At 38.9% G+C, this 12,109-nt stretch overlaps 1 protein-coding gene across 1 annotated transcript; it reads right to left on the bottom strand.

Annotated features, from left to right (window-relative positions):
* Positions 1–723: 723 nt before the first annotated feature.
* On the bottom strand, positions 724–11,652 carry rasl11a (RAS-like, family 11, member A). The gene is made up of 8 exons (XM_084712558.1): positions 11,071–11,652; positions 9,381–9,437; positions 9,144–9,226; positions 5,314–5,354; positions 4,645–4,774; positions 4,368–4,443; positions 3,612–3,688; positions 724–1,494 (listed from the first exon to the last, which is right to left on the bottom strand). Exons 1-8 carry the CDS (start codon positions 11,234–11,236, stop codon positions 1,348–1,350), a joined length of 777 nt encoding a protein of 258 aa, XP_084568684.1. The 5' UTR covers positions 11,237–11,652; the 3' UTR covers positions 724–1,347.
* Between the last annotated feature and the right edge of the window lie 457 nt (positions 11,653–12,109).

Raw genomic sequence — 12,109 nt, 5'->3', positions numbered from 1 at the left:
AACCAATAGAAATGAAATACTCTGCAGACTAGGAGCCATTAAAGGTGCTTTCACACCATGAGTTTGAATTCTTTAAACTGAGCTATAGTGGAAAAGTTTACTTTGTCACAATTACAGGCAAACTAGGGCTTGTAAATGACAATCATGGATTCAGAAGTACACTGTGTGTTGGACAGAGTTTTGGCAGCCTGTCACCCTGCCAGATTATAGAGATTTTGGTGATTAATTTTGGGGTTTAAAACAAATTAACTAAAGCTCCTGTAACTTTGGCAAAGCATTAATGGACTCCAGTGTTCATACCAGTTAAAGGAGCAGCGTGAAGGATTTAATGGAATCTAAAAGTGAGGACCCGCACCCTCTGTAGATATGAACAGCTCATTATAGGGTAACAAAAACACAGCAATTCTCATCTCTCTCGTCATGTAGGTGTGTTAATTTTAAACTTTAGGCTGCATCTGATTTTTAGATTTTGACATATATTTTGCACAAATGGAAAAGAAAACTTAAATTTGATTAAGTGATTGTATTTTTATTATTGGGAGCCATCATCTACCACAAATATCTGAAGTTCGTCCTCGCTTTGTGTGAGTGTTATTCTGCTTCCCTTCCTGCTGTCAAATGTCAGCATCTGTCTCAGAGTAAAGCCTTGAACGCTTGTGTTTCGGGGCCATTTCCTGTTTTGGTTCAGACCACTTTCTTAATAAGTCTGCAACAGACAGGACGGAGACTCACACTTCATTTATTTGGTTCCAGCAAAGTTGAAATCTGGCATCTCTTTCACATGGATTAATGGCCTTGAACCAAATGAAAAAGAGTCTTTTGAGCTTCATTTGCAAAGACAACGAAGAAATCAAAGAGGAAACTGTAACAGGTAGAAACAACATTTTTTTTTCCCGTGAAATTGTTTGTCAGTTCTTTAATAATTTGGCATGTTAAATTCCTTTGAGAGACATTTGTCAGCCTCAAGAAAACTGAGACACGAGTTGTCTGAAGGTTTACAGCCAAGTTTGTGTTTGTTTATCAGTCTTTGACATGTTCACTTAGAGCAGCATCACTTTTGTGCTTGAGCCTGGGAAGAGGTCATGTTGACAATCATGAGCCTCATCCATAAAAACAGAGAAGAGCTGAACTGCCAGAAAGCTCCATTCATCCGTTGTCTTTATCCAAATGCTTTGATCGCGACAGATCGTGCCTTTCCATGACACGAACGGCTTGAATTCCCAAACTTAACAGTCACAAGTCAACCATCATGAGGCATATTCACCAGCCTCCCATCAAAGAAGGACTTTTTATTTCCTCTGAAAGCTCTCACATTTGCCACGTGTCCGTCTGTCCATCCTGCAGAGATCAGAGCGTTGTGGACGACTTGACTTTAGAGGACAGGACCTGCCTGAACCTCCTCTTCAGCTCCTGCATGTTGGGAGATTTCGGTCTCGCCAGGTGGAGGCCTCCTCTTCTTTTCTCCCCGTTCCCTCCTCCCAACGCTCGGATCACCTGGAACACAGAGAACACAGTGACTCGCTGAAAACAAAACCAGACACAGATTCATTTTTAAACCCAATTCATGTTTTAACTGTAAATTAGGTTGTATCAAACATTAAAACTAGTTTAAAATTAAGAAACATTCAATTTACAGTTTAAAGTTATGCTTAAGGAGCTTTAACTTTTAAAGTAGCTGCCTTTTTGAGACAGATTCGACCACAGAGTTTTTCTCAAAGAAGGAAAAATTACAGCTTCTCTGGAGAGCCATAATTTGTAGGCTAAATAGGCTTAAAAGTTGGCTAGCTAGCATAAGTTTTGTCAGCTTTTTCACAAACGTTAGCTGGCCATCAAAGAATGTCATGTTTTATTAGTAGGTGCCAGCAGCACTTGAATTTATTTATTTTAATTTGTTCATTTTAAATTCGGTGAGCAAGCCTAATGTGAATAACATTCTACCAATTCAGCTTCTCTCCACTATATTGTTATAATTCCTTCTTTATATAATTTAATATTATATTTAATATATGCGTTTAAAGTAAATTTTAAAGCTGCATTTAATTATATATTGAGGATGTTAGCAAACATTTTTCATTCATTTTTAGTTATTTCCTGCCCACCTGATGAATAGAACTCAATTTTATACTCTGCTTTTTAAGGAAACCAGTTTCTCTAAATTTAATGGGGAAAAAGATCCTGTAAGTCATTCTAAACTTTGTCAAAATAATGTTTTAGCATCTCAAAATAATAATTTAGTAACTAAGTCAGAAGTTTTCTCTTTAATTTGCCATACTAAGTCACCAATACATTATTATTCCTCATCACTATGTCTTACGGGTAAATTTGGCAAAACAAGGTAATTATTTTGCTATACTAACACATTAATTTGAGACGCTAAGTCATTATTTTTATTATTTATTATATAATATTTCTCATGATGATCTAATGACTCATATGATCTTTTTTCATACTCTTGGCAGAAACGGGCTTCCATACTTTTGTGCTATTTTTGGTCTCTACCAACTCCTGAGGGAAATAGCTGTGACTTTATCTGCTAAATGATCCATTATGAAGTTCACCTGCTAGTTTGTAACTTGTCTGCTGTTTTTTTGTTGAGTAGCTACATTTAGAATAATGAATTCATTATTATAACCAGTGACGAATTTACAGTCAGCTAAAATAAGCTAAAATGGTCAATAGAGCTGGTGGGAACCGCAGAGTCAGGCATTAATTATCTGAGAGTTTGATGCTTCATGATAAAATGGTTATAATAAGGTTTCCTCTCTTGACCACCAGAAAAGGAAACAGACAGTCTAAACAAATCCAACTGTAATGAGCCTCTGGGCAAAAAACTCTTATTACTCCACCAGAAAAGCAAATATACAGAACAGACCAATGTAGGCTAGTATACCTCTCTCTGTACAAAAGGCAAACATGTGGTATTTGTGCATTTTTTATGGTGACTCTGAGCATCATTGGGAAATGCTCTGTGATCAGAGTTCCCACAGGAAGTGAAAATCCCTGAAAGTTTGGCGGATTCAAAGTGCATCCTGATATCTTTCTCCCTGAGAAAAAAAAAGTTTCTGCAGACAGAAACAGCTGGAAGTCATTCCTAAAGTTCTCCTCCAGACATGTTGTTAAGTATGTGTGCTATGATTAATATTTTGTTTGATATGGTTTTCCCTTATGAAAAGTGAAAAACTGATTTCCCATGGTAAGGAGGTACTTGACTTTCTCTAACCAATCACTAGAGTCCAGTGTGATGCAATGCACACCACCATTGTAAATCAATATCTGCGACCCTCCCTCCCTAGCTGCCAAGAAGTAAGCACTCCACTTGCCATTTCAAGGGAAACTTTAGTTTTCCCACATAAAAAGTAAAAAGAAAAAACTGAAAAGGGCCTAGAAGCACATGCACACTTTCTCCCTCATTGAGAAATTTCGGACCTGGCCTTGCCCTTCAGTAGAGGAATGTGAAAACACCTCTTGAGTGACAGATTTTGCACCAGTTCAAGTTAGTATAGTCGAGGTAAGACATTTTCAACAACATAAACATATGAAACGCAATCTTTTGAGTGGAAAAGATCTTCAACAAATCAATAAATTAACAACAAAAACAAAGAAAGTCCTACCTCCTGACAGAGATGTAGAAAGGCAGCGTGCACTCCCTCGTGGTTCTCTCTGGCTGAGGCCTCGAAGTAAACGCCTCCTGTGAGCAGAGGCAGTTTTCTTATCTCTCAGACAGCACTCAGCATTCCTCATTCATTAGGCAGCAGGCAGGATATAGTTTAGAGGGAGACAGATATATACTGTGCGCGTGTGAGGTAGGATCTCTTTATTTCCTCCACGCCGGTTTTAATTAGACGGTGCATTCAGAGCTCGAATCAGCATCTGCCTGCTGCATTTACAAACTGGTTGTCGTGGGGAAAAATTCTGCCTGCTGTGTGTGGTGCATTTGCAGGTCACCGATCGAGTTTGTGCACAAAAACAAAACATCTTCCAGCTTTTTAATGTGAAAGGGTGAACGAGTGAGAGATGGTGAACAGCAGTGATGCGATGGTGGGCTAATCTGCATCTGAGTTCGTCTGCACCTTTACTTAAATTACATTGAGCAACATGGCTTATCCCCACAAATGGGCAACAGCAAGAACAAAGTGTCTGGTGTGCTGCTTGCACTGATCAAGTTTGACTGTTATTGGTCACCACTCTAGCACAGTTGTGTCAGATACACAACTACATTTTGGCCAAGTGTATGTGTGACTAATTTAAATACGATTAGAAAGGGTGGAGACAAAAAGACGCATAACAATATATGCAAAAAGAAGACCAGAAATCACAGAAATAACATGGTGAACATAGAAGAAGAAGGAGAGAGGAGGATGCCCCACCTAGTGAAGCTGCTAACGTCTCGCCCTCGTCTGCGGGCACTTGTCGGGCTCTGAGCAGGTCGCTCTTGTTGCCAACCTGCAGCAGATTACAGATTACAGAATAGATTAGATTATGGGGATTAGGGTTAGTAGGTAGCTGTTATTGTCAGTTCTAAACAGGATGGAAAGACCTTGGCACTGCTAAACGCTGAAGTAACTCGATATTAAAAATTTAAAAGACATGTTGAATAAACTGGATTTTTTTTTGCAGGTCTTTTGATGACACAAACACACTGACCAGTATCACAGGTATATTTCCAGAGGGGTGTATGCGTCTGACGTGTTGGTACAGCGGCTGGATTGTGCGGTAGCTGTTGTGGTCTGTGATGGAGAAGACCAGCACGTAACCATCTGCCCAGTAGATCGACCTGGAAGTGCAGTTATTACACAGTTATTACAGGGTATCACTTTATTAGTTGAATTCATATTTAAAGCGATATTTCACACAAAAATGAAATTTCACTGAATATCTACTCACCCCTGTGCTGATGTGAGGATGGGTGAAGATCTCCTGTTCACAAAACACTCCTGGAGCTTCAGTGGAAAACGGCGTTGCAGCCAAATCCAGTACAACTGACGTGAACAGTGACCAGTTTTAAAATGTAAAAAAAGAACACACAAAAAAACACAAAATGTCTCCATAATGCTCGTGTGGTGTAATCCAAGTGTCCGTAAGCTGCGACATTAAAATTTGACCCAATTTTAGCCTAAATGTCAACTGTAGCCTCTCAGACCTGATCCACATGCACACACTTGAAACTGGTCACCATTCACTTCAACTGTACTGGATTTGGCTGCAACTCTGTTTTCCACTGAAGCTCCAGGAGTGTTTTGTGACCTGGAGATCATCCCATCCTCACATCACATCATTTTGGGGCGAACTATCGCTTTAAGTAAAAAGTCTGACCTGTTGATCTGCTCCTGGCAGTACAGGCCCTCAGCATCATCCTGAAAAAATACACAGACAGAAAATATCATAGTGTTTAAGTTTAGGGCTGCGTCTCATTAATTAGGCACCCACACCTCTCTATTCAAATCACCTGTGCATACTTATATATGGATGTCTAACTCGCTCCTGTTCATCTCTGTTCTCACAACCTCTCCCCCCAAGAACCCATTATTTTTCTCTTCAAACCATTCATCCCTCCCCTTGATGCCTTCATCCCTCTCCTCAACCCCTTCATCCCTGCCCTTGACTCCTTCATCCCTCCCCTAGACCCCTTCATCCCTCTCCTCAACTCATTCGTTCCTCCCCTTGTCCCATCCCTCCCTCTTCCCTACCCCCTCAACCCTCCTCTTCACCCCTTCATCCCTACCCTCAACCCCTTCATCCCTCCCCTTAACCTTCACTCCCCCTTTCATTCATCTCTCCCCTAGACCCCATCATCCCTCTCCTCGACACCTTCATCCCTCCCTTCGACCCCTATCATCCCTCCACACACAGCCCTCATCCCATTCTTCCCTAATCCCGCCACCAACAAATTTCTGATCTCATATAAGGCAGCCAAGTTTTTTCAAAGATGAGATCTTATTTTGAACTTTTTGTGCCCCACATACAAGATACTTTCACTTGAGTAACACTTTGAATTCAAGACTTTCACTTGTAGAGGAGGATCTGAGTACCTCTTCTAGCTCTGTAATTGTCTATCATCTTCAAATGAAAAAGGCCTGAAGACATTCAACTTACAATGACATAAAACAGAGAATAGCAGAAAACCCACACACTTGAGAATGTTTGACATTTTTGCTTTTGCTAGTCAACCAATAGTTACAGTACTTATCAAGCGAAGACTTCCTGAAACTGATCAAAGGTAGCCCTCACAAGTGCTGAATTCAGACAAGGCTCAGAGAAAAACATTTCCTCATTCCTCAGAGTCAGAGCAGCAGCAGCTACGGACTGATAGTTGAAACTCAGCAGAAAACAGCTATCATTTGTCTAACTGGTTTAAAATAACCCATGATTACTTTCAGTGGCAGAGCAGGAAGTGGTGTGATGTTCGTGCATTCCCGGTGAGATTCCAGGGTCTGACCTCACCAACCACACCATATGTTAAAGGGATAGTTCGGACTATTTGAAGTGGGGTTTTATCAGTTACTTATTGATAATCAGTGTATTACCAACAGTAGATTGTGGTTGACACTTCTCCAAACAGAGAAGAGTACCAGCATGTAAGCTAAGCAATGTACTGCTATGGGGTCGGCAGCAAAAAGTATTTTAGCTACTTACAGGGACAGTTCAAAAATACAAATTAAAAATAGAAATTTTGATCAAAAATAAGTGGTGGTGGTCCTATGAGGCACCATGAAAATACATTTGAAAAACTCAACAGCAATGGTTTTGGAGTGAACTGTCCCTTTAAAAAAAGGCCCACCTGAAAAATCGTTTAAGTGGATGCTATATTCAGAATATTTTCACCACTTTACTTTGCTGTCAGACAGCCTTTTCTAATGGGAAACTGTCATTACATTGCTCTCTCCAGACCAAACCAAACTCCATTAGCAAAATCAGTAATTTCAGAGAGAGATTTGCTGCTCTACTGTTGCATTAATCTCTTATTTTGTTTGTGTTAATGTTTGACTTTGGTGTTTTAAAAGGTTAGTTTGGATTCAATAAAGTCACACAATTACACAAACAAACTAACAGATCGAGGCGGTGATACACCAGCAACTCCCATGTCCTGTGAGCTAAAATTACTGCTTTCATCTATAGAGTTTGGTTGGTTTATTTGGCTGAGATAACAGCAGTTTCCTGTTGAAAAGGGCTGTTTAACGGCAAGGTAAAGAGGTGAAAATATTGTAAATATAGAGTACACTTAAACTGATCCTGCTCAGTTTAATGTGTTCCTGACCTCATTCCAATATTTTCAGTTGCCATAGGTGCCATATCAGCAAAACGTACATTTGGCTTTCCCAAAATGTCCATTTTCATGCATCATCCAGAGCAGGTTAAAGTGAGTTAGCAGGTGGTGATTTTACTGGGAAGGCACTCTGCCAAGACAAATGGCTGTTTATGGACAAACACCTGCTGGTTCCAACCCACCAGACCACCCTGGTGTCAGTTAACAAGCAATTAGACTCAGGGTTTTGCAGACTTACACCCATTTTGGCCGCAGTATTACCAACCAAAACATATTTTCTGTAATCAAGAGTTGAAGAAGAGTTCATCTAAAACTCTAACCTGTTTTGAGTTTTCAAAAATCTCTTTCTAACAATCTTCCAGAAGCTCAGTAACTCCACGACCTCTCTGACTCCACGCACCAATTATTTCTGTCTAATCTCTGGAAGCACCACCACCATCATCCTGCCAGGAGGAACTTCCTCGCCCTCCGTTATCTTCCTCAGTGTAGGAAATGAGCGGCTCTGAGGCCTGGTTCTGTAAACAGACTGCTGTTGTGGAGCGGGGTTGAGCCGTGTGGCACGTTGCACTCATTATACTCATCATGGTCCTAACATCACTTCCCCTCACTTCAAAACATTCTTGAAATTGCTTCGAGATAAAAGTGGCAGTTTTTATAACGTCTGAGTTTTGGAGCTTTGATTAGTTCAACTGTTAGATAAAACTTTAAGCCACGACATTAAACAAAGACCAAACATCTTGAATGTTTTAACCCAGTTTCTCAATTAACTTAAAGATGAAAATACAATATTTTAAACCCCACTGAAAATGCAAAACTTGTCATATAGAGTCAGATAATCAATCACTTTTTGTGACAATGTTGTTGGGATGACTATTGGTACTTTCAGAAAATATTAATACAATGAGGTTTGATAACTGTTAGCTCTTCTACCTCTGTGATTACTTCCTTGTGCAGTTGTTAACTTACAACATACACTGGTGACACACTTTGTTAGGGAAGACACCTTTCAGTGTTTGTCTGCTAAATGATCCCTTAAGCAGCACTCAGTGCCAAAACGATACAGCAATGCACACTCAGCATCAAACATGCTGCCAAAAATCAAACAACAAGAACCTTGTGTGAATTTTAACAGTCTGGAAACAATTTGACAGAAAAGCTTGCAAGCTACAGCTAATACCACTCTGTTTTCTAACTTTTCTCTTTCAAGTTGGATGCCAACTGACCATTTCTAACTTCCGCCCTTTTTTAATTTAAGTAAGCTTGGTGCCCAGTGGAACCTCAGTCAACTTTCTCCTCTCCTTTTTCCTGTACTTAGATATGCTATCTGCTAGGCTCGTCCATGTTGAAAAGAAAACCAAATGTTTTCAGACCTTAAGTTAGCTAATGTTAGATAAATTCTAGCTAACTAGCTGGCTAATTTACATCAATTGCTAGCTAACTAGCTAGTGCTACATCTAAGACCTAATTTTTGGAAAATGCTGGCTTAGTAACCTGTTAATCTACATCAGTTGTTAGCTGGCTAGTTAGCATTACATCTAATATCTAATTAAGTAGTTATTTAGCTATCATTTTGCAAACATTTGCTCTTAGATGTAGCAGTAACCAGTTAGCTAACAATTTATGTAAATTAGCTAGCTAGTTAGCTAGCATTTTGCTGACATTAGCTAACTTAAGGTATCACAGTATGTTGCTTTTATTAGCAAGATCTTTTAACCCCCAAATTTGGTTTTCTTTTCAACATAGATGGGCATCAACTTGAGGATTGACTAAAAGCAAAAAATGCAAAATTGCTGCCTCCATCTAGATCATCTCTTCATATATACACATGAAAACTGTAGGATGGAAACATGGCTGCTGTCTCTCTGCCTCCGTAAGTTACCTGGAGAGCGACACAGGGGGTATCCTGGATCTGAAGTGACACTTCCTCCCCATCCAGTGTGACCTTTCTGGAGTAGAGCGCTCCTGTGGAGAGCGAAAGACACAGGTGGATGAATGAGTGAATGGATCAGTCGTGGGGTTTCTCTAAAGCACAGTCAGCCAGTAAATGCATTTATTTTTACTGCCCACGTTGACAAAAATCTCTTCTCTTATTACAGACAGATGGATGGAAACTCACCAGTGTTTGCTTCATAATCCCCAATGAACCTCTTGGTCAGAAACCTGACAATCAGTGCTGGAAGGACACAAGGAAACTGAATCAGGGAGGCAGAGAAAATTAGGTCTGAAGGGATCGTTCAGATTATTTTAAGTGGGGTTGTATGAGGTAGTTATCCATAGTCAGACGGTCAGGATGGTTAGAAACATTCATAAAAACTCCTTCATAATAGGTGTCATGATGGTTATGACAATGCAATGGAGTCTTCTAAGCAAGGAGAGCAATGACAAAGGGAATAAAACGCCAAACTGAAATTTACATCTAAAGTTGCCGCTTGTTGTCTAAAACTTTCTGTGCTTGAAATAAAAAGTTTGGAAAAACCCACCAACCTGCTGCAGCCCACTGACCTATATAGCACTTAAACACTTGCTCATAACATGTGTTGCTGGAATTTTCCTCTCCTGTGACACATTTTTGAAGATTTTGGTATCAGAGAGATGAGCTAAACAAACAAGCCCAAAGTCTGAACCAAGAAAATGATTCACCAGCACCCAGAATCTGATGTTGCAATCTGTCAAGCGTCATCTCATACTGGTAAATGATTGCCTCATCCATCTCTTGTTGTTTTGGATTCTGCAAAAAGTTGTTGGAACTCTAACTGAGCTTTCGTAAACACATCAGAGGGTCACTCCAGAGTTTCAGTGCTGCATTTTTCCCATAATGCAACTTGATTGCACATTTCATTAAATCCCACCTCCCGGCTATGACTTTCTAACTTTACACTTCCAGTTTGTAACACAGACTGATGGGTCTCTGTCACATTAAAACAATTACAACCACTGTAGCAGATGAGAATCTATCTGATGTGACTCAGGCAGAAATCTTTCTACAGAGCAGGGTAATATTAAAGTTTCATTTTCACTATATCTGCACAATTTAGTGGTGAAAAATAACTAATTACATTTACTCAAGTACTGCAGTGTTGTAGTGTAAATGTGTATTTACATTTTCTGTCTCTTTCTACTTATCTAATAGTTAATTTACAGATTAAACTATTCAAAAGTAGGCTATACTAAATAGTTAAAATTAGCTCCACACCGAAGTGCCATGACATTTAACTACAGATAAATGGATAAATAAGAACAATAGAAAACATAATAAATAATATCATAACACGCTGAAAGGTGTAATTCTGCATACAAGTCACTACATTTTGTTGATTTTTTTTTTTGTACTTTCATTCAAGTAAAATTGTGAATACAAGACTTTTAGTTGGAATTAAGGATTTTTAAAAAAAATTAAAATAGAAAGGTAAAGGATCTGAGTACTTCTTTCACCACTGAACATCAAAAAATAAAAGCTAACAAATTCATAAAATATTTATTTGTAATTGACAATATACAGTAAGATGCAGAATGTCGCCCCCTGTCCGTCAGAACTGGTAATTCATTCCAAACATTTCCACTAGTTTTCTTCGATATTCCCACTTCTATCAGCCACACGTCACAAATATATTCCTGACATTAAAAACATGCATGATTACTGTTTAAATCAGCTGTTGTTATCACTTAAATGAAATCGCAGCCTCCATTTTTCCCTCCATTTTAATGTCTATAATGTAACTGTTGAATTAAACTTCCTTCACTCAGTTGATTTCTATCATTTTTTCCTGCTCTCCCGTGACCTGGATCCACAACTCTTCATTAAATACCGGTTTTTCCGACGTTGCTGGCCCCCAGCACCACGATCTTCACCGTCTTGTTGGGGACACAGTCCAGCAGGGGATACTCCGGGATGGGCACCAGCAGAAAGTTACCGGAGCCGCTGCTGCTGCTGTTCATGGTTCCCGGTGCAGGGTCGCCTCCAGTCAGCCGCATTTAGCTCCCGTGTGCCCTCTGCTCAGCTCTGCTCTGAAATAACACTGTCCTGCAAATAAACCCGTCCACCAACAGGAAAATCACTCCGATATTCCCATCATTAACTATCCCGAATCTCCCTCTGATTTACTCTTAACAGTTTGCAGGAAAAAAAGTAGGTTGGCCTTTGCGTTAAAGGTCCAAAATTCCCAATTATTTCCAAGTATTCCAGTTCAGAGTTCTCTTCCACAGAAAAAGTTTTAACCCCTCCGAGCTTTTACGCACTAAAACACTATTATCTCCACACAGTTTTAAATGCAAAAACATAAATATATGTGCAAAGTGAAGTATTCCTGCTCGCACCGAGTCCAGATGCTTCTGGCTGCGGACAGAGAGCAGAGTGAGACAGAGGAGGGAGGAGAGAGACTGAACCATCCCCTCTGATATCCCCCTGAGACTTTCCTCTGCAGCCTGGACACACATCTCATAAAACCAATACATAAGGAAATGAAGGTTTATGAGAGAAATAAAGCTACTAAACGACTTGGTCATATTACATAACCAGCACAATAAATATACTACAGAAATAAATACAGAAATAATTAAATAAAGTTAAATAAATAAATACAGAAGATAATTAAAACAAAACTATATATATATATATATATATATATATATATATATATATATATATATATATATATATATATATATGTATATGTATTTATATATATATATATATATATATATATATATATATATATATATATATATATATATATATATATATATTTTTTTTTTTTTTTTTTTTTTTTTTTTTTTTTTTTTTCAGCATCGAATTGCGTATTTATAAATGTATTTGTGATTTTGGCAGGTGTGGTTCTCCATGATTTT

Source organism: Lutjanus erythropterus, chromosome 23 (assembly GCF_056507025.1).
Source record: "Lutjanus erythropterus isolate fLutEry1 chromosome 23, fLutEry1.hap2, whole genome shotgun sequence".
In the NCBI taxonomy this organism is placed as follows: Eukaryota; Metazoa; Chordata; class Actinopteri; order Lutjaniformes; family Lutjanidae; genus Lutjanus; species Lutjanus erythropterus.
Note: the sequence above shows the minus strand (reverse complement) of the source record. Positions and strands in the feature narration are given on the sequence as shown.

Bases quoted from the DNA above. Each gene is read 5' to 3' on its own strand.
- rasl11a (XM_084712558.1), bottom strand. From the start codon at position 11,236: ATGCGGCTGACTGGAGGCGACCCTGCACCGGGAACCATGAACAGCAGC. The intron at 4,444-4,644 runs GTCAGTGTGTTT...AATCTGCTGCAG, and splicing joins GAAATATACCTGTGATACTG to GTTGGCAACAAGAGCGACCT. The intron at 1,495-3,611 runs GTAGGACTTTCT...TCTGTGTTCCAG, and splicing joins TTCTACATCTCTGTCAGGAG to GTGATCCGAGCGTTGGGAGG.